Here is a 22805-nt window from a genome sequence, read left to right on the forward strand (position 1 = left end):
TATGTATCATTCTTGGAGCCTATAAATACAACATCTTGAAGATCAAATACAAGATTTGGAATGAGATTCAAAGTATGATCAGCCTACGTAAAGAAATTAGCTAGAATGATAGCAAACCCAATATGCGAGGATACATTTGAGAAATAAATACACTGTAGATGAATAAATCTTTACATACAATCGCTCACATATATATACATGAGAGTTGAGCTTCAAAGTTTGGTTGAGTAAGTTTTCAGATAAAGACATTAAAGATTGTATTTGTAGTCTTGACATAAGAGACATTAAAGATTACACGGATTGTGAGGTTGCGTGGCCTACAATCGAGAGTGTGATAAGAATTTCAATTAGGCAAGAGATAAGTCCTAAGTTGAAATGGATTTGTACAAAGAGTTGTATAAATCAAAGTTTTCTAGTGTATCAATTTCAGGAGGAAAAAAGGGTGACTTATGAGTTGTTAATATTCGAATATTCATAAACAAATTCATGCATATTTATTTATTGCAATTATTTACTTGCTACTGTTTTTATTGTTGAAGTATTTTATGTGTATTTCAACTACCAAAATATTGCTACTAAGTGTTTGATAAAATGTTTCAACCAAAATATTTTTACTCATTCAACTTGGATATCTTTTAAATACTTTATAAAATGTTTAATCGGTTTGTACGAAAGATTTTTTTGAGTGTTTTCCTCTTGGTTTGAAAACCAAAATCAATTTAATTCATCGATATTCAATATTTCAAAAATCGAGTTAAAAAAAATTTATATTGATAGATAACAATATTTTAAATAAATAAAAATTATTCACGTTCAACTGTTAGCTCAAAAAAATTTTATATAAAAAAAAATCAAAATCAAAAATTACAAAATTCTAGGGTTCTATTGAATAATTTATAAATGTCAATACTAGTTATGCAAAATAAATCTAAAAAAGTATGCGTAAATCTTTAAAAATATGTAAAATTCTATAAAAATCAATAGATATATATTCACTCCACAAAAATATATTATTTAAAAAAAAAAATCAGCAACAAATACATCACTGAGTATTTTTTATTATTTAAACAATGGTTTTATCGACAGACTATTTTCTTAAATGGTATTGAGAGGAGGCCTATTTTTCTAAATTTTCCAGAGGGCTTTGGGGTTGGTACGAATGGCGATGAGATCTCTGATTACACGCAGTAGGCTGGGTGGTTTGATAGAACGATCATCCACGTTGGGGCTTCGCTACTTCACTGGTGCCGGAGGCCGTTTCTTTGTTCAGGTTTATTTTTATTTTATTTTTAAAAATTTATGTGGTTTTTTTTAATCTCGATGTTCAAAAAGCTTCGTTTATTTAAGAAAATGGAGAAGGAGTTGACGGAAAAGATGAAATATATGGCAGAGAAGGAGAATTTTCGCCAGGTATAAAAGATTTGATTTTTAGTTATGCATTTACCATTGGTTCTTTGAGTACTTAGTTTTTTTTTTAAATTTTAATTTTTTTATTTTTTTTGCGTTGTTGATTTTTAGTTCTTTTGTAACTGGTGGAGAACATTGTTGGCGTAAATGATTAAAAATCTGTAGAAAATTGACTACGTTTTTTTCCCAATTTTTGTTCAAAGTTATGCCCTTTCCCAATAGTCACTTTCAGATTTTGTGGTATTATTTAAATGTAATTTAAGGTGCAGATCCAGTAGAGCAAGAGAGAGAATGATGCTGTCATTAACTTTTACATGCCATAATTTTTAAAATATAAATAAAGTTTCCCAGGATGAATGAAATGACTACAGTCGATTCCGTTGACAGGGCAAATTAGGTTCCTGGGCACCTGTCTAAGGAATCGAGATAGTCTCCAACTTGTAAATAAAATACAAGAGCAAGGATGGAATTTAACCCTAGTTCCAACATAAAATATAAATGGTTGAAGAAAGATGAACTTGCTGTGGTTGGTCATTTAAAAAAATGCTGAAAAAAAGATCTTTAAGAAAACAATGAAAATAGCAAGTCCAGCCTAGTCATATGAGGTTGTGGTTCGAGAGTCTGGGTTTGAGAATATCTTTTATTTTGTCTAAATTATAAGTTTACCATATCTTCTAGGAAATATATGCTTTGGAGCCTTTCTGTTGGAAAGATTGAAAGGTTTGATCTCGAGTAAGTTGATAGGTATTTAAGTGTTCATGCTCTATATCTTGAGTAAGTTGATAGGTATTTAAGTGCTCATGCTCTATATTCGTTGAAATTCCCATGGAAAAGTAAAGTTAGTCTTTGACTCAGTAGTATAAATGTTAGACGTGTAGGAACAAAATCATATTTCCTATATGTTGAATACGTTTACAATGAAATATATACACAATAACTAAGAGCTAAATTAGGAAAATCTAAGTATTTACTCTAATCTGAATGCCACAAAATCCGTCAATTATGCACATAATCTTTTTTTATTTTGAAAGTGATTTTCCACACTTCTCCACAAGTTTGGGGATTGTCAAGGGCGCAAGGCGCACCGAGTTGCACAATGGCTCTGGAGCCTGAGGCGCGCGTCTTACAGAAGCAAGGCACATTTTTTATTTTTTTAAAAATATATTTATCTTAGAATAAGTATATTAAAATATGAAATAATTAAGTCACAATGTCACACAAAACACAAAATAATTAATAAGTTCATAGTAATAAGTAACATGATTAAAATTCTTCAATCAGCCAAATCAAGTTCATCTTCTTTCATTGAATCATCAGAGTCCCTATAACTTTCGGACTTGTATTCTTCTTGGTCTTTATCACTTTCTTGATCAACATCAATTTCTTATTCCTTTTCATCCAAAAGACGTGAAATCGGTTTTTTTCTGGTTGTTTGGAATGTAGATGCCCTTATCTCATTTGAAGAAGATGAAGCACGAGATCTAAAACCATAAATCGGTTCACCAACCCCAGACGCACTACCTACATCACCCCATGTCAAATCATCCTCAAAGACTGGACTATTTTCTTCATTGTCCAATCCTCCCATCAATCATTCATTGCTATCATCTATGTTATCCAATGAAATAGGATCAAATTTGTCGCGCAAATCATATCGACGTTTTAATGCCCTGTTATATTTAATGAAGACTAGATCATTCAAACGCTTCTGCACCAACCTATCTCTTCTTTTCGAATGAAGCTGCAAAAAATCTCCAGTTCCGCTCACAACCAGAAACACTGCACGTAAGGCTGAGAATTCTCACAACAAAATCTTGCAATTGTGGGGTCGTAGAACCATAAGCCAACCACCATTCAGCTGTCAAATGAGATATGCTAAATTTCAAAATTCAAATATTTCAAGTTTTCAACAATATTTATTGATCTTGAAATAAAAAACAAGAATTAATTGCCTGGTGATAATTTATTTCTATGTCTAATGGCCATAGAACCTTCAAAAAGCCCATCAATGTTTTTATGTTTTGAGGGTTGATATGTGATTTTATCTTGAAGGTCAACATATTCACATATCTTTTCAACACATTCGTACAACCCCTTCATAACCTCAGCATCTTTTTCTATATCAGGATTCGTGTAAAAGAATTCTCAATTCCGGGTTCAAAAAGTAACCAGCTGCATGCAAAGGCTTATGAAGCTAATCCGTCCACCTTTTATCAATGATTTCAAAAATCCTTTGGTACTTCTCTTCATTGTTGTTGAAAGCCAAAGCTATAGCCTCTTTAGCTCGATCCATAACCTCGTATATATACTCTATTGCAGGTCTTTTTTCACCATCAACTAATCGAAGCACTTTAAAAATTGGGCCGCCAACTTTAATGGCACAAACAACATGATTCCAAAATGAAGGCATCAATATAATCTCTATTGCACATTTACCTTCTACCTCCTTCGCAAGTCGACTCGTGTTCCATTTTTCTGAAGTGAACATCTTTCTTAAATTCACATTTCTGTTTTTTAACCTCTTCAATGTCAAAAAAGCAGTGGCAAACGAGTTTTCCCAGTCCTAACCATTTCTCTTTGACCCGTGAATTCTTTCATCATGTTCAAGACCTGTGAACAAATGTTCAAGCATTAAATCCAAACAATGGGCAACACATGGAGTCCATAATATGTGTGGAAATCTTAACGTCAAATGCTTCCCTGCATATTAAAGATATATGTTGTTACTTATAAGTAACAAATCTAATACTTATTAGAAAATAACCACTCGAATTCACATTTCATACCTGCATAAACAATTGCGGAGGCATTATCTGTAACCAGTTGAACAACATTTTTTGGACCAATTTGCTCCACATACTTTTCAAGTAAGTCAAACAACTTGAGACATGTATGAAAAAAGCCGGAGGCATCCACAAATTCCAGAAATACTGTCTGTCTTGGACCGTTCACCAAAAAAATAATCAAATTTCTATTTTTCCAATCAGTCCATCCGTTAGCCATTAATGAGCATCCATATTTTTTATAGTCTGCCTCGTACTCTTTTAAAAGAATTTTCGTACTTTGTATTTATTTATTTAAATAAGTTACCCTAACTCCATAGTAACATGAGGGCTTCCAATCATGAGTACAGTAAGATGCAGCTCTATAGAATTCCTTAAAGCTATCATACTTTACGGCGTTGAACGGAATACTTGCATCGTACATCCATTTGACAAAATACTGCATCACAGAGTCTCTCACTTTTTTATGACTTTCATCATATTTCTTTGAATCTTTTGCTCCTTTTTGCTTTCCTTGATTCACATCTTGATCCATATTGTTGACAAAGAAATAATCAAGAAGGTCAACAGTATTTGTCTTTTGACTTGAACTTAACATTGGTTGTTTCCCTCTGCACGTTCACGTTGCTGCTGCGCTTCACTCCACTCTTCACTACAGCCTTCTGCCCTTCTCTTATTCACGTTGCTGTTGCGCACTTCTGCTCCTGCCGCTCCCTGCTGTTTTTTACGTTGTGGACTTGGGCTGTTAGGACTTTGGGTTTTGGTTTGGGGCTTGCCTTTTTGTATTACTAATTTTAAAAAAGCTATCTCAAGCGTGCCTAAGGCGCGCACGAGTGGGCTCGCCTTAGTGAATCGTTGCGCCTTGGACGGACCCAGGCACAACGTTCACGCCTTGGACGGACCCAGGCGCAACGTTCACGCCTGGTGGCGCCTCTCGCCTTTGACAACTAGTCGGAAATTTTGGGAGATTATGATGTGCTTCCAATCTCTCGAAAAGGGAAACAACCAATGTTAAGTTCAACAGCGAGTTCTGCCGCCGTCCCCCTTGTTTTCTCAAGTCAAACGACAAAGACTGTTGGTCCTCTTGATTATTTCTTTGTCAACAATATGGATCAAATTGTGAATCAAGGAAAGCAAAAAAGAGCAAAAGATCCAAAGAAACATGATGAAAGTCAGAAAAAAGTGAGAGACTCTGTGGTGTAGTATTTTGTCAAATGGATGTACAATGCAGGTATTCCATTCAACGCCGTAAAGTATGATAGCTTTAAAGAATTTTGTAGAGTTGCATCTTACTATACTCATGATTGGAAGCCCCCAAGTTACCATAAAGTTAGAGTAACTTATTTAAATAAATAAATACAAAGTCCGAAAATTCTTTTGAAAGAGTACGAGACAGACTATAAAAAATATGAATGCTCATTAATGACTGACGGATAGACTGATGGAAAAAATAGAATTTTGATTATTTTTTTTGTGAACGGTCCAAGAGGGACATTATTTCTGGAATTTGTGGATGCCTTCGGCTTTTCTCATACAGGTTTCAAGTTGTTTGACTTACTCGAAAAATATGTGGAGCAAATTCGTCCAAAGAATATTGTTCAATTGGTTACAAATAATGCCTATGCAAATGTTTCAGCAGGTATGAAATGTGAATTCAAGTGGTTACTTTCTAATAGGTATTAGGTTTGTTATTTATAAGCAATAACATAAATCTTTAATATGTAGGGAAATATTTGACGTTAAGATTTCCACACATATTCTGGACTCCATGTGTTGCCCATTGTTTGGATTTAATGCTTGAAGATTTGTTCAAAATTTCTGTACTGAAGAAGGTTTATGAGAGACGCATGATGGTGAATGGACTATATATATAATAGGTCACAAGTCTTGAACATGATGAAATAATTCACAGGTCAGAGAGAAATGGTTAGGGATGGGAAAACTCGTTTGCCACTGTTTTCTTGACATTGAAGAGGTTTCTAAAACAGAAGGTGAATTTGAGAAAGATGTTCACTTCAGAAAAGTGGAACACGAGTCGATTTGCGAAGGAGGTAGAAGGTAACGTGCAACAGAGATTATATTGATGTCTTCATTTTGGAATCATGTTGTTTGTGCCATTAAAGTTGGTGGCCCAATTGTTAAAGTGTTTCGATTAGTTGATGTTGAAAAAAGACCTGCAATTGGGTATATATATGAGGCTATAGATCGAGCTAAGGAGGCTATTGCTTTGGCTTTCAACAACAATGAAGAGAAGTACCAAAAGATTTTTGAAATCATTGATAAAAGGTGGACGAATCAGCTTCATAAGCCTTTGCATGCAGCTGGTTACTTTTTGAACCCGAAATTGAGAATTCTTTTACACGAATCCTGATATAGAAAAATATGCTGAAGTTATGAAAGGGTTGTACGAATGTGTTGAAAAGATCTGTGAATATGTTGATCTTAATGATAAAATCACACATCAATTCTCAAAATATAAAAACGCTGATGGGCTTTTTGGAGGTTCTATGGCCATTAGACATAGAAATAAATTATCACCATGCAATTAATTCTTGTTTTTTATTTCAAGATCATAACATATTGTTGAAAACTTGAAGTATTTGAATTTTGAAATTTAGCATATCTCATTTGACAGCTGAATGGTGGTTGGCTTATGGTTCTACGACCCCACAATTGCAAGATTTTGCTGTGAGAATTCTCAGCCTTACGTGCAGTGCTTCTGGTTGTGAGCGGAAATGGAGTATGTTTCAGCATGTAAGTATTTAAATTTTAACATTGAATAGATATTCTGGAGTCTTGACATATTAATTATAATTATTATTATTATTATGAACAAATCATGAAAAATGAATGTATTTTAAAATTTTCGCAGCTTCATTCGAAAAGAAGAAATAGGTTGGCGCAGAAGCGTTTGAATGATCTCGTCTTCATTAAATATAAAAGTGCATTAAAACGTCGATACGATTTGCGCGACAAAATTGATCCTATTTCATTGGATTATATAGATTAGATGATAGCAATGAATGATTGATGGGAGAATTGGACAATGAAGAAAATAATCCAGCATTTGGGGATGATGATTTGACATGGGGTGATGTAGGTAGTGCGTCTCGGGTTGGTGAACCGATTTATGGTTTTAGATCTCGTGCTTCATCTTCTTCAAACAAGGTAAGGACATCTACATCCAAAACAATCAGAAAAGACCGATTTTGCATCTTTTGGATGAAGAGGAAGAAGAAATTGATGTTGATCAAGAAAGTGATGAAGACCAAGAAGAATACAAATTCGAAAGTTCTAGGGACTCTGATGATTCGATAGAACTTGATTTGGATGATTAAAGATCATGCTACTTATTACGATGAACTTATTAATTATTTTTTGTTTCGTGTACCATTGTGACTTAATTATTTCATATTTTAATATATTTATTCTAAGATAAATATATATATATTTTTTAAATTAAAAATGTGCGCCTTGTTTCGCTAACTCGCGGGCCTCACCTTGTGCCTCAGGCTCCAGAGCCCTTGTGCGCCTCGGTGCGCCCTTGACAACCATGATGCATATTAATAGCTGATTTGTTGTTACGATCAATCTTTCTCGGAGCTTCCCTTTAACCTTGATGTATTCTGAAAAAATTTCAGCAACAATAGTTACAAATCCCAAGAGCCATAGCTCTAAACTCGAGCCCTTGGGGACTGATTCAGCCTATATAAAGCCTTTCCTTCATTTGCTTACTTTCCCGTATTTGAACTAAACCCAGGTGCAATGTCCATGTAAACTTCCTCTTTAAATTGCCTATGTAAAAATGCATTTTTCACGTCAAACTGTTGTAATTTCCATTCTCGATTAATAGCTAAAGACAACACTACTCTCATGGTGTTCATTTTTTCTACATGAGCATATGTCTCGAGATAATAATCTATTCCATACGTTTGAGTGTAAACTGTAGCCTTTGTCAATTAGTCTTGCTTTGTATATTTCTAGTGAAATATATGAATCGTATTTGACTGTGAATACCCATCTACACCCCACTATTTGTTTGTCTTTTGACATTTTCATCAAGTCCCATGTTTTATTTTTTTCAAGTACTTACGTTTGAACCTTCATGGCATTTTCGAATTCTCATTATTTAATTCCTTGGATACTATTTTGGGAATTTGAATTGCTTTTAGATTGGTGAGAAATGCTTCATGATTGGGGGAAAGATTTTTGTAAGACATTAATAGGTTTAGAGGGTGTTTAGTGCATGTGCAGGTTCCTTCTCTAATAGCAATGAGAATATCATAATCATTTTTATCTAGGACATTTGAAATACCATTAGTGTTAGGATCAGGTTCATTGATTACCTCATTAAGTCCAAGAGCAGGGACTGATTTGGATGATTTGACCTGCACCGATTTGTTGATTGGTTTCTTCTTTCTTTTATAAACCAGCAATGGTCGTGTGGAACCTTGAACTTGTAGGAGACTCAGGATGAGTAGATGAGGTGTTTTTGTTGGGCAGGTATAAGGGCCATAAACGAGGCTGGAGGAGTGTGTTCAAGGAGGAAAAAAATCCTCTTCCACAACTTCCATGGACGAGATCTCTCCCTGAGGATAAGGACTTTAGCACTGCTATTGTCGGACATTTCTGACATTTTTGTGTGCAAAATGGTTACAAGATTGAAGAGGATTGAGAGATTGCTGATATAAAGGTGGAGGAGATGTGAAGAATTATCCAAAATGTAATTCCCAGATTTTTAACCTAAGGATTTGGTACCATGTTAAATGTATAGGAAACAAAGTCATATTTCTTGTATATTGAATAATGATGTTTACAATGATATATATTCCCTAACTAAGAGCCAAATTAGGATGATCTAGTTCTAGAGAATATTTAATCTAATCTAAATTCCACAAAATCTGTGATTATTTTGCCCAAGTAATTACAATTATACATATAATACTTTCTAATTTTGAAAGTGATTCTCCCACAATAAAGTATATCATATAAAAAGTGTCTCAATCAAACATTTTTGGTTTGGTAGAATTCAAATTTTCGTCGTGAGGAATTGTAATTGTTGGAAAAAAATAGTGAAACATCTAGGAAATATTTTAAAGCACCTAAACTAGTGATGGAAGACAGCTTATAAGATTTAGTAAGGAGATGCAAAAACATGGTTAAGACATTGAACATCCACGTGAAAAACATAGAAATCGCCGATGAAGTATGTGTACACTGTTAAAGGAGCTAAATAATTCCATATATTCTCGCACGAAAAAACGTTCAAAGTAAAAAATATCTTTTTGAACAAATACAATCACACATAAATCAAGTCTTCTTATTCAATTTTTGAAGTGACAGTGAGGAAAATTATGGTTAGCGGTTGCTGTATTTATCAGTGGATACATGGCATTACTCTATTGAATGGATCCTAAATGAGGTAGTGAAATGAAGTACAAATCCCACCGTGTCATTGTCGTCCATACCAAATTAATTAACCCTAGCTGTGTAATCACTGAGAATATGTGAGGTAATTTCCAGCGGATTCTTCATGTGTATGTTTTGTTAGTTTTCTCGTCATTTAAAAGTCGGTGTCTTAAACATACATGGATAAAAGTTTAATTGGTCTAATGTCACTATATGCATATGATAAAAAAAATTGAATGCTCCAAATAAGTTTACGATAAAAGTATTTGTCAAATCACAAATATTCATATACAACTCCTGCAAGGTTTCTCTCTTAGAGTGACTTTTCTTTTTTGTATTTACTTTCTTTCCCCGATAGTAGGCTTCAGTATTTGCATTCTTTCCTCAATTTTGTTTGATTCGCTCCCTTGTTATTCTTTTTAACAACATTACAGTATGATTTTGAATTTGTTTACAAAATTTTTACCAATAGTTCAGGAATTTGTCCACTGCGTCATTTTCATCAGCCAAAGATGCTCCAGGATTGAAGCTTCTTGTAACTTCTGGGCGCCATGCTCAGAGAGCAGTTGGTATTTGGCTTTTTACATCCGCTGCCTGGGTTTTTAGTATGGTAGTACTTGGTGGTGTAACACGATTAACTAGATCTGGCCTTTCCATGACTGACTGGAAATTCACTGGTAGCCTTCCTCCACTCTCGGATGAAGCATGGGTAGTTGAATTTGAGAAGTATAAACAATCCCCTGAATACCAGCGGTTAGTTCATGTGTTTATGTTTAGGCTTCCTTTGTGTACAATTATTGCCACTATTATATATTATTTAGATCCAAACAAGTTGGGGTTTGTTACTTTGTTACATAGATTTTTATTTATCCTTATTTTTCTGTTGAAAATTAAAATATTAGGATTCTTATAGTTGCAGCAACCATGATTTTACAACTTAATTTTTGTCTTTGTCCTGTTATCTTTAAGCTTACATTTAGTATTTGTATTTACTTATTTTTTTATTTAATTTATCGTTGGATAATATCCATCCAACTTATTTATCCTCTGATTATTTCTTTAATCACGTTGATGTGTATAAAAGGCGAGAAAATCTCTGTAAACTTGAGTGATCTTGAGAGTCTAAACTTGTTTGGTTGTATTCGCTTTGCTGGAAAGTGGGTCAATAATGCCCACGAGTCCAGGGGCAACTGTTTGCCCTAAGCAAGCTGAAGAGGAAAACGAGAGAGTCATTACAGGTGATTTCCTTTTATGTGGTACTCCTGCATATATATTAATTGATACTGGGGTATCGCATTCTTTCATAGCATCAATGTTTGTTAAGAAGTATAAACTACCCTACGTGTCATTAGTTGTTTTAATGTCGGTGTCTACCTATGGAACAAGAGGTTTTAGCTAAGCGACTAGCAGTAACTGTTTGTCGGTTTGAAGGAAAATAGTTACATGCCAATTTAATTATATTGGTTATGGAAGATTTCGATTGTATTATGAGAATCAGCCTATTAACTAAGTATAGAGCGACTGTAAATTGTTATCATTGTCTCGATCAATTTCGTCCAGAAGGAGACGAGAATTGGTTCTTCTACGGTAAGGGAGCTCGACCTACAATGCCAGTAGTGTCTGCTATAAAGACACTTCTGGGTTTTAGCGAAAGGAGGAAAAAGATGTCTCATCTATGCTGTAGACGTATAGAAGGATGTGATCTACGTGAAGAGCATTCCAGTTGTCGATAAATTTCCTGATGTTTTTTTCAATGAAATTCCTGGATTTCCTCAGACTGAAGTGGAAGCTGAGATTGAATTGGTACCAAGAACCACACCTATCTCTAGAGCGCCTTATAGATTGGTATCATCGAAGATGAAAGAGTTGAAGTAACAATTACAAGATCTTCTTGACAAGAGGTACGTTAGACCCAATGTGTCTCTTTGGGGAGCACCCGTGTTGTTCGTTAAGAAGAAAGATGGTTCTATGCGGCTTTGCATAGATTATCGGCAATTGAACCGAGTTACAGTAAAGAATAAATATCCGTTACCACGGATCGATGACTTGTTTGATCAATTGCAAGGGACTTCAGTGTACTCGAAGATTGATTTACGATCTGGATATCATCATCTTCGAGTTCATTAACGCGATGTCCCTAAGACTACATTTCGAACAAGGTATGTGCATTACGAGTTTCTGGTGATGCCGTTTTGTTTGACGAATGTTCCAGCAGTTTTTATGGATTTGATGAACCGAGTATTTCAGGAGTATCTTGACAAGTTCATTGTCTTTATTGATGACATACTGGTATACTCTCGTAGCCTTAAAAGCATGCGCATCATTTTAGGATTATGTTGCTAACATTAAGGAACCACCAATTGCATGCTAAGTTGAGCAAATGCGAGTTTTGACTCGACAAAGTTGTCTTCTTGGGACATGTTATATCCAAAGATGGGATATCAGTGGATCCTAGCAAGATCGAAGCCGCGTTGAGTTGGGCATGACCGAAATCAGCACAAGAGATAAGAAGTTTTCTAGGTTTACATGTTATTACCGGATATTCATCTCGAGATTTTCTCTGATTGCCAAACCATTGACACAACTGACATGTAAGAATGTGCAGTTCGAATGGACACGACATTGTGAAAATAGTTTCAATGAACTGCGCCAACGTTTCACAACTGCACCAGTTTTAGCTTTGTCATCTGGATCAGGAGGGTACATTGTGTGCACTGATGCATCACTTCAAGAACTTGGATGTGTTTTAACCCAGAATAGTTATGTAATTGCATATGCGTCCAGACAGTTGAACATAAAGAGAATTATCCAATTCATGATCTGGAATTTAATGCAATTGTGTTTGCTCTGAAGATTTGGCGACATTATCTTTGTTGAGTGAGATTTGAGTTTTTTACGGATCACAAGAGCTTGAAGTATATCTTCACTAGAGCTAAGTTAAATATGCGCCAAAGTGGATAGATTTGTTAAAGGATTTGCGAAATCAAGTACCATCCAACATCAACGAATCTCACACCTGATGCTCTCAAGTCGCAAGATGAGATTATCTGCACTTCAGACAAAAGTCTCATCTCAAGTGTAATCCAATATTGTTGTTCTCTGGGATTTCACTTCCGTCATAAGAAAAGAATGGAAAATATTCGAGTAACGAGCATTTTATCTGAACTGTGTATGCCAAAATCAGAGAAGCTCAGTCTTCTGGCCCGAAAAAGTTGGCAATTTTAGACGACGTTATCCCGAGAAATCCAACTAGACGAATGAGATTATAACACGTGGCATATAAGATTGAGTTAAGATCTTCTGAACTAGTCTGGATGTAGTCCATAAATGAAAGCTGATTTCATTTGTGTCATACTCCGTTTTCCCTCACTTTCTGTCTCGAGTTCTAGCTATATACCTTAGGTTTTCTAGCAAGTTTCTAGGGCAGTTTAGTGTCGGGAAGATTCAAAGCTAGTGTCGACTCGAGGAGGAGTCATTGAACCAGGACACGCAGATCGAGACGTCATCAGCTTGCTGACGACAGACGCAGGTATAATCCTAAAGCATGTAATAGTGATTTAAGGATCATTAAGAAGAACTTTGAAACATGTTTAGTTATTCTGGATCTGACATGACATTGATCGCAATATGTTGGTATTGTGTAGGTTCATACGAGTAAACTTTCTGTCAGATTGTTTTAAATGAGCTACGTGATGTACTGACTGAGATATCCAAGCATATTATACACACTTATATGCTGCATATTTATCTGTTGCATGATGTATGTTTAACTGCTTTGACTTATTATGCATTACATATCACGTTGATATCTTCTTGGATATATCTCATTTGTTGGGGCCGCTCAGCCCTGTTATGTATTGTGGACGGTTGGGTATGAGAGCTATAGTGTCCGACGGGACCCGCGGGCTTTGATGACCGTGGACATTGTAGGTCCACGTCTTGATGATGAGCGTGAGAGCCAAAACATGTCTATGGCAGATCAGATACTACACACTAAGGTGCCTCTAGACGAAGTATGAGATTCTTGACTTGGTCCTTGATATCCAAACATATTGCATTTCACATGCATCATATCTTTATATACTCGTACATTCTCCTTTAGGGTGATTGTCGCTCAAGTCTTTGTTTTCATCTTAGACACCCCATTCCACAGGGCAGGTCTTAGGTTGGACGGTTCGGACGGCCAGCGCAGTGGTTAGAAGAGCAGTTGGGTTTTTCATTGATGATCCAATAGAGTTTTTATTTGTTTTATCGTATTCTCGTGCATTATTATGATTTCGATTTGGTTGTATTAACGATTAAGATTGAGATTATTGTTATGTTTTCGTTTGGGTTGTAAGATGATTAAGTTATTTGGTTTCCGCTATTTAATTGTTGTTATCAAATTTAATTATGCATGCTTGTTGGTCTGTTTAGTAGTGGATCGGGTAAAGGCGTAACATAAACAGATGAGAACAAAAGGTATATGAATGTAGTGCCATATGCAAATGTTGTAGGGTATATCACGTATGCGATGATATGGACAAGACCTGACTTGGCTTATGCTGCGAGTATGGTGAGTAGGTTCATGTCAAATCCTGGGAAGGTTCATTGACAAGCACTAAAATGGATATTGAGGTATTTGAAAAGCACCTTGAACTTGGCATTGGTTTATGGTGGAGCTGCCAAGGACATCAAGTCTTGAATGGCTACGTTGACTCTGATTATGCAGGATGTATTGACACTCAAATGTCTCGAACGGGTTACGTATTCACAGCGTTTGGCACAACCATAAGTTGGAGAGCATGCTTGCAGCCTGTGGCGACACTATCAACTACTGAGGCAGAATATTGGATGTAACCAAGTGTTTCACGGAAAACAAACATGTGGATGTAACCCTTCGTGAGAGAAGTCATTGCCTAAGTAGATGTAGTGGTCCAGAAGATCTTAACTGATGAAAATGCTGCAGATATGATTACCAAGGTGGTTTCTGGAAACAAGTTCAAGCATTGCTTGAATTTAATTCAAGTATCTAGCCAGCCCAGCCCCTGAAGAAGGGGAGATAATGACAAGCAGTACTCAAGAATAAATTCTGAGACAAGGTGGAGAATTGTTGTGTATTGTCTCAGATATTTTTATTCGGTTCAAGGAAGTTAAAGTGGATGAATGCAAGGCAAGGATATTGAAGAATCAAGCCTTTTCTGCGTCTGCGGCTCTGCGCGTCTCTGCCTCAAAATTTTCCTGCGTCTCTCTCTCTCCTGAACGTTCCAGTCTCTGGAGTACAGCTTCTGGAGATAATGATGATGATATAGTTGAGGAAGATGAAGATAAATTTGGTGATTTAGATTTTTAAAGTTTTTTTCTTAACATACTAAGATAACCTTATGTGTTACTAATGAATTTTAGATGATTGGATTTTGTTTTTTGTTATGATTTATGCTAAATTATCTATTAATGAATTTTTATTTATATTGTTTGTTATCTTTGTGAAAAATATTAATTTAAATATTATAAATTATTTTATATATGTTGAATTTAAAAATTTGTGTCAAATGCGATTTAATTCTATAAAGCGTGCGCTTCGACTTGCTCCTCTGGTCCCAAGGCACCCTAGCGCTTTAGCGCGCCTCGTGCCCCAAATAACTATGGTTTTTACATTTTTTGCTGTGCTATTATTTCTTGTTTTCTGATTCGGGAATTCAAACTGTGTGACAAGCATTTTCTTGGTCAATTGTTGTGGACTGAAGACAGTTTTGCCGATTAATTCACGACACTATGCAAATGTTCCAATTAAAAAACCTGTATTTTAGCTCCCAAATGAATCAATATGTTTTTTAAAAGTTCCCAGAATATTTAGGGTTATATAATTAGAGATCTTTGAGGTTGTTTACATCTCATTGAATGTGAAAATTCTCTCAAAAACTTTTTTGGTCGTTGAATGTTCTATAATGACAATATGATATTGGTGCTGGATAATTATATTTCTGTCTTTGCACTTTGATATTTGTGTTAAGGGTAGTTCATTGGGCATTCGTGAATTCAACCATTTCTTGGCTCTTCCAGTGTAAATAAAGGGATGAGTCTTGCTGATTTTAAGTTCATATACTGGATGGAGTATGCCCATCGAATGTGGGGAAGGGCATTGGGTATAATGTATGCACTACCATTTTCATACTTTCTTCAGAAAGGATATATTACGCTTCAGCTCGGGCTCAGGCTTTCTGGATTGTTTGCTCTTGGTGCTGGGCAGGGTCTAATTGGCTGGTGGATGGTTAAGAGTGGTTTAGAGGTAAAAACTTGTATACATTCACTCCCTCCCTGTATTCTGACTGCTTAATTTAGATGCAGAACTCTTCAATTATACTTCCTATTCTTTTTAGGAACCAAAATCTGAGTACGCTGAACCCAGAGTAAGTCCTTACCGCCTTGCAGCTCATTTGACTTCGGCTTTTGTTATTTACTCTGGGCTGCTTTGGACGGCTCTTTCTGTTGTTATGCCTGAACCTCCCGGTGAATCAGTAGCCTGGGTTCAAGGGGCTGCTAAGGTCAAGCGTCTGGCTCTTCCTGTGAGCATCCTTGTAGGAATCACTGCTGTGTCTGGAGCTTTCGTTGCTGGGAACGATGCTGTATGTGCTACCCTTTTTGTTTTCACATTTTATTTCCTTGCTTTTAAGAATGGACTCTATGAGGTGATCTTATATGGCATGTTCAATTTTTCAGGGTCGGGCCTTCAATACTTTTCCTAAGATGGGGGATACATGGATTCCAGAGGATGTACTTAGTCTGAAGCCGATAATTCGCAATTTCTTTGAGAACACATCAACCGTGCAGGTAAATTTCCAGTTTAACATCACTAGTTGTGGAAAGCGTCTCAATCTACAAATATAAATGATGACAGTTAGTGATTGATAATTATTATCTTTTATATGAATTACTTTTACATATTTTAGGGATCCGATGATAAAAGAAGTTTGCTTTGACTAATCAGATTTTTTATCCGCTTTAGTTTCAGCATTTTGGCATGGTATTGCAATCTTCCTTCTTAAACAATACATCTAAATCACTGTTAACAAAGAGGTTCAAGATAAAATAAATATGAAAAATATCGTTAAAAGTTACTTCCGACCCACTCTATTCTTATGATGACATGAAATTGTGACCTCTTCTTGAGAACTGTTTTAGTTTCTCAGACGCAACAATTCCTAAAATAAATTATATTTGAAAAATCAATGTTCTCAAAATTTTCCTAGAAACGTGTTCTTGAAAAAAATTTATACTTATCATTTTTTTTCAAATCATGTTTTAATATTACTGTCGGTTATACTTCTAAAGATTTTAAATTGTGCTGTATAACCCATTTAAAATCATTAAAAATGATTTTAATTATTTGAAAAGATTTCTTTACTCATGTTTTCCCAGTTGGAATCATTTCGAACTCTTATGTTTAGTCAATTTTCTGGGAAATTTAAGTAAGCATGTAATCGTCCATTGTAAAGGATTCACAAATGAGCCGTAATGGTTGTAGCGACTGGGTTCATATGGGTTTTGAAGAAGAATGATGGTGATTGTGGCCTGTGATTGAAGGAGGTTAATTTTATTTGTGGGCACCATAAAGGAGTTGATGTTAGTGGGTTGAGGTTTTAGGATGAGAGGGATCATAGTTGTGGTAGAAATTCTATCACCAAAGGGGTTTTTGGAGATCGAAGGTTGAAGATGGAGTATGTAGTACACAGTCATTTTTCATTCTTTAGAACATCAGTTATGTAGTTGCTTCTCATCAAACTGTGTAATTATAATAACTATCCGTGATGTTTCTTGGCGCCGCTTGATAGTACCAGTTTGTCAACTTGTATGAAATTTGGTGGCGTTGTAGATGAAAGAATTCTTCAATAAACTTTTCAACTTGTGGCTGCGTGTTAAATAGCATATTCTAACGTATTCAATACATTATTTTCTGATGTCATAACGTAATGTAAACCAGCTCGACCATCGAATACTCGCAACTGCAACATTATTTTCCATTGGTGGATTGTGGTGGTCAACAAGAAAACTTAACATACATCCTGCCATACGGAATTTAATAAGAACAACTATGAGCATGGCTGCTCTTCAGGTACTCAGATCATCTTTTTTGTATTGGCTGTGAAAATATTTTTCCAAGTGTTGCATAACTCTCGTAACACAATGTGTGATCCACTATTGAATGCTGCTCTTTGATGTGAGCTTCAGTGGTGATGGGTTCATACTGAATAAAGATAAAAGTGAAGTCCACGGTTTTGGGAGAACTTAAATTTTTTTATTTTAAGCTTTGGGTTTGAAGCACCAAGGATGTTGATACCTGATCCTATAAGAAGTTCGTGTTCTAACTATATAATGCCACATACATATTCGTGTTATATTAGCTTAAATAGAACATAAAACATTTGAAGCCACTTTTCCCACTTGATCTGGATTTTGACCCCTATGATAAATCATTTTTGTTCTTTCTGTTCCAATGTGAGCTGAACGCTTAATTTTTTCTCCTCTTTGCTTCCCTGCAGGTTACCTTGGGGATATCGACTCTCCTGTTGTACGTACCAGTTTCTCTAGGAAGTGCTCATCAAGCTGGAGCGCTAACTCTTTTAACTCTGATGATTCTACTCAATCATGCTGTTCGACGACCTTCATCAGCGCTTCTCAAAACAATGCCTTCCGTGGCAAAAGCGGCCTTATAGTTAGTGTTCTTATTTGGGATAACAGCACTCTTTATTTATATAACCTCAGCAGCATTCAAATATATCCTTTTTCTTAGTTACTGCATTACGGAATACAGTAGATGAAGTCTTGATTCCATTTTTTGCGGATATAGAATGACACTGTGACAATTGTCACATGGTGTGAAATACACTTAAACCGATAATTGCCACTAGATCATAAATATTACATTTGAATCCGAAATAAAATGCTTTGGTTCTTAGTTTATATTAAAAACTGGCGTGAGTTAGTTCGCCGGATGCTATTTTACTCCATGTAATATAGAATATCGTCACCGGTGAGTGTACAACCTATGTGAGACCTGGAATTTCAGGAAACGTGTATCGTTTCGACCTTAATGACCGAAAACTCGTAGAACGAAATGTGCTTCAAAAGAAAACTGTTAACGAGCTAATATTCGTAGAACGAAATGTACTTTGAAAACTATGTCAAGTATTCAAACTACATCCATTGAAAGGAGGTAAAATTATACTTGCAACGAAAGAAATATAATCAAACTTTTAGAAGATGCCTATATATCTAATTGAAATCATCATAAAGCTTCGTATTCCTAGTGGTCTAGGTGAGAAACTCTATATGTAAGCACTAAAGTTCGAGCATTTGCGAGCCATGATGTAGCACGATAAACTATCTTGAATCACTTGAAGAGAGGTGTAATAATTGTCTTTGGTAGGTAGAGCGAACGAACCATGACTTTTGAGCTGTTATGTTGTTTAAAAAATTTGAGTTGTACTGTTATCATCATCTATAACTTTATAATGAATTCAATTGTTAAAAAGGATAGCTGAAGAGCAAATAACTCGACGAGTCTCAACACAATTCTTGTCCGGAACAAACGCAAGCAATCCAATGTAGGCAAGTGATCTTGAGCTCCTAGACAAAACATAACAACATGATTTTTGGTAGCATAAAAGGTTTCAAGATCTCTGGGCATGAAAAAACTAAGGGCATCTCCTGTGGTAGAAACACCATGATGGGTTTTTTGTGACCCACGATACAACATCAATGTCACGTCAAAAACAAAAACCTTTATTCATCTCTCAATTAGCAAAAAACCTCCAACAACTAATTTATGAGTCTTACTCTTTGTTTATATTTTGCATTTACATATTAATATAGATAATTATTTTATTTATTTAATAAAATATAATTTATATACAATTTTTATTTATTATAATTTTTCATTATTTTTTTTAAATCAAACAACTCGTTTGCAAATTAAATTTTATTTTTAAAAAGTAAAAATAAATGGAGCGGGGAGAGAGCTCCCTTAGAGCATCCCTGCTAGAAATTAAAAAAAGAGTTTTGTACTCATTAAGAATCGTTAAAATAATTCGAACGAGCTACGTAGTTAACATAATTATTTCTTGATTACTAATTATGATGAATGAGAAATTAATTGAGTTCAAATTTTATCGAATGAAAAAATTAAATCGAAAAGATTATATATATATAAATATCTATATATTTTGAAATCACAATGGCTGAAAGGCCACGTGATTTTTATGAAGAGGTGGCCGAAAGGTCATGTAATTTTGTGAAGTCTTTTGGGGTTGCATTTTATGAAATGATGCACTATTTCATGAAGAAGCACGTCTCTTGATTCAAGTCCTTTCATGTTTTATAAATAAGACCACCTCGTTTGCGTTCACTATACCAATTTCTCTTTTTCTCTTTTCTCTATAAGTTTAGTTCTATATGCGAATTTTTAAGCATTAACGCTTAAAATTCAAATTTTCAAGTTATAAAATCTTGAGTTTGAATTTTTTAAGCTTATACGCTTAAATTTGAACTTTGAAATTAAATTCGAGATTTATTTTCTAGTTTTGAGTTTTTTTAAGCATTTACGCTTAAATCCAAGTTTTGGATGATTTAAACTCTTGGAATTGGATTTTAAGTTTAACGCTTAGAATTTGAAATTAGAAAGTTTGCATACCATCTTAATAGTGTTCTAAACATTTCAAGTTCGTGTGGCTTTAAAATTTGTAGTGCTACTATTTTGAAGTCGTAGTCGTTATATCTTGAGAAATGAATTGCCAACAACCATGAGCACTAGGACGGGACAATATCGTTTTAAGGAAAAAAAATCAAACTCTTACCTCGACTATTTTCTTATAGTCATTTGGTTTATCCATTTCTATCCCGAGATTTTTCAAGAAAAATAAAAAAAATACCTACCCACAATCCCAATGAGAGCTCCTGAGAGCAATAAGGGGGAGCTCCCTCTTATTGTGCGATGAATAGGTCTCTTGTGAGACTATTTCACGAATATTTATCTATGAGACGAGTTAACCTTACCGATATTCACAATAAAAAGTAATATTTTTAGCATAAAAAGTAATACTTTTCATGGATGATCCAAATAAGATATACATCTCACAAAATACGACCCGTGAGACCGTCTTACATAAGTTTTTGCCTTGTGCGAGGGAGCTCTCTGTCAGTTGTTGGGAACGCTTTTAACATTATTAAATAAAAATAATAAAAAATAATATATAATTAGTTTTTTAAATATTTAAAAGAAATTAAAATTTAGCAATGTGGTTAAAAGACTAGTTTGGTTGAAAACATCTGAGCATGTTATGCGTGAGATCAATAAAAGATTAATTTATTAATTATGAAAAATTTAAGTATCTTACGATTTTTATCTAAATAATTTGTATTAATTGGTTGCTTAATGCTGTATTTTTTATTTTTTTTATTTTTATTTTATAATATTTAAAAATGATTTATAATTAATATAATTTATAAATTTTGAAAATTGATTGTAATTATTATTTTTAAAAAAGAAGAAATTAGGGATGACAATGGGGCAGGACGGGGACGTGCCATCCCATACCCGTCCCTGAATTCCATCTCTACTACCACACTTGCCCCGATCCTCGCTTTCCACGAATCCGAAATCGCGATGATCAAATTCTCATCTCCATCCCCATGCTCGTTTCAAAAATATTAATGAGGCAAGACGATGATGAGTCTGGAGATTTTCTCAAGATAATATTAATATTAATATTAATAATAATATTATTATTATTAATATTTTAAAAAATAATATTATTATTATATTATTATACTAATAATAATATTATTTTATTATTAATATTATTTTCGAGACAATTTAGGGGATGATAATAGTAATCTCATATCCGTCTCAAACTAGATCGAGGATTTTAAAAAATCTTCGAATTCAAAAAAATCAGAGATCTCCATCCCCGTTTCGTATTTCCTTGCAGAGTCTCAAACCTGTAGAAAAAGTTTTCATCTGTTATAAAAATGTTATTATTTGAGATTTTTTTTTTCACGTGACAATGACGTGAACGAGTGATAACCATAAAAAAATTTAACGGACTTTCAGGATTACGGATACCTCCCATTGTGGGAGGGAGCTCTTTTGTCCACATGTTGTATTTTAAAAAATAAATCGATATTTGTATATTAAATTATTATAAAATATTATATATACAATTATTTTTTTTAAATATACTAAAGAAATTAAATTTTAGCCGTTGTATACAAATACTAGTTTTATTTATTTATTTTTAAATATATTAGTCATTATAAAATTAGTTGTTTATTTTTCAGGACTCTATCGAAAAGTTTCAAGAATACAATCGAAGAATGATAGTCAAATACACTATCAACTTCGAATTGACTTGACTGAACACATATGAGCATGCTACGTGTGTGGTCAATGAAATATTAATTTATTTATTATGAATAATTTAATTATCTTATTTTTTTTAATCTAAGTTATTTGTATTAATTGGTTGCTTATTGTTGTATTTTTATTTTATAAATTTTATTTTTTGTAATTAATATTATTTTAAAATTTTATGCTAATTGTTGGTAATTAATATTTGAATTTGGTGTGGGCTCCATAAAAAAATTGTTTGGCGATTTTTTGATTGTGGATAGGTAAATGAGGTTTTTTTTATGTGCCAATACATCTTATGATCACCTGATGACTTTTTTAGAGAACGAACAACTTCTTGAGGGAGCATGCATACCAAACCAAATTAGGATTTTTTTATAAATAGTGAATCAACATTTCTCACCTACCATGACCACTGCGTCTGGTTCGGGAAAATCTAAGCCCGTCTGTGGTCGATTACGGTCAAGGTCACATAATTAGTCGTTCGAGTTTCAGGTCCGGTTCAAGATCTAGTTTGACCCTTCTAATATTAAAAAAAAAACATGGAGCGTGGTGAAAAGTCAAGAACAAACAATAAGTATAACAAACTCGAGTGTAATTAGTCGACGACTGAGTAAAAAATATTATTAAATTTGAATAAAATTTTAATAATATTAAGCAAAACAATCAGTGAAACAATATTTAAACATGATGGATTTATGAATTTAAGATTAAATGTATAAATTTTTCTTATTATATTTATTGATAGCATTATACTATTATATCAGTCTCTGCACTACTTCGAGCCACTAACAATTGTTTCTTGCTTCTTCATGTCAAAA

At 34.3% G+C, this 22805-nt stretch overlaps 1 protein-coding gene and 1 long non-coding RNA gene across 2 annotated transcripts; both read left to right on the forward strand.

The window, feature by feature from the left end:
* The first annotated feature begins 1091 nt into the window (after positions 1–1091).
* On the forward strand, positions 1092–18537 carry LOC140960421 (heme A synthase COX15). Its single transcript, XM_073418680.1, has 8 exons — positions 1092–1270; positions 1348–1410; positions 10072–10352; positions 15642–15867; positions 15959–16204; positions 16299–16409; positions 17560–17691; positions 18119–18537. Exons 1-8 carry the CDS (start codon positions 1160–1162, stop codon positions 18290–18292), a joined length of 1344 nt encoding a protein of 447 aa, XP_073274781.1. The 5' UTR covers positions 1092–1159; the 3' UTR covers positions 18293–18537.
* Positions 4807–7642, forward strand: LOC140960422 (uncharacterized). Its single transcript, XR_012172166.1, has 2 exons — positions 4807–6944; positions 7063–7642. It is a non-coding gene; the product is annotated as an uncharacterized lncRNA (long non-coding RNA).
* Positions 18538–22805: the final 4268 nt, after the last annotated feature.

The sequence above is a fragment of the Primulina huaijiensis genome, chromosome 15 (assembly GCF_012295235.1).
Source record: "Primulina huaijiensis isolate GDHJ02 chromosome 15, ASM1229523v2, whole genome shotgun sequence".
Taxonomy (NCBI): Eukaryota; Viridiplantae; Streptophyta; class Magnoliopsida; order Lamiales; family Gesneriaceae; genus Primulina; species Primulina huaijiensis.

Excerpts from the sequence above, each read along its gene's own strand:
- LOC140960421 (XM_073418680.1), top strand. The coding sequence starts at position 1,160 with ATGGCGATGAGATCTCTGATTACACGCAGTAGGCTGGGTGGTTTGATA. Across the intron at positions 1,271-1,347 it reads GAGGCCGTTTCTTTGTTCAG|AAAATGGAGAAGGAGTTGAC; the intron begins GTTTATTTTTAT and ends CGTTTATTTAAG. Across the intron at positions 17,692-18,118 it reads TGAGCATGGCTGCTCTTCAG|GTTACCTTGGGGATATCGAC; the intron begins GTACTCAGATCA and ends GCTTCCCTGCAG.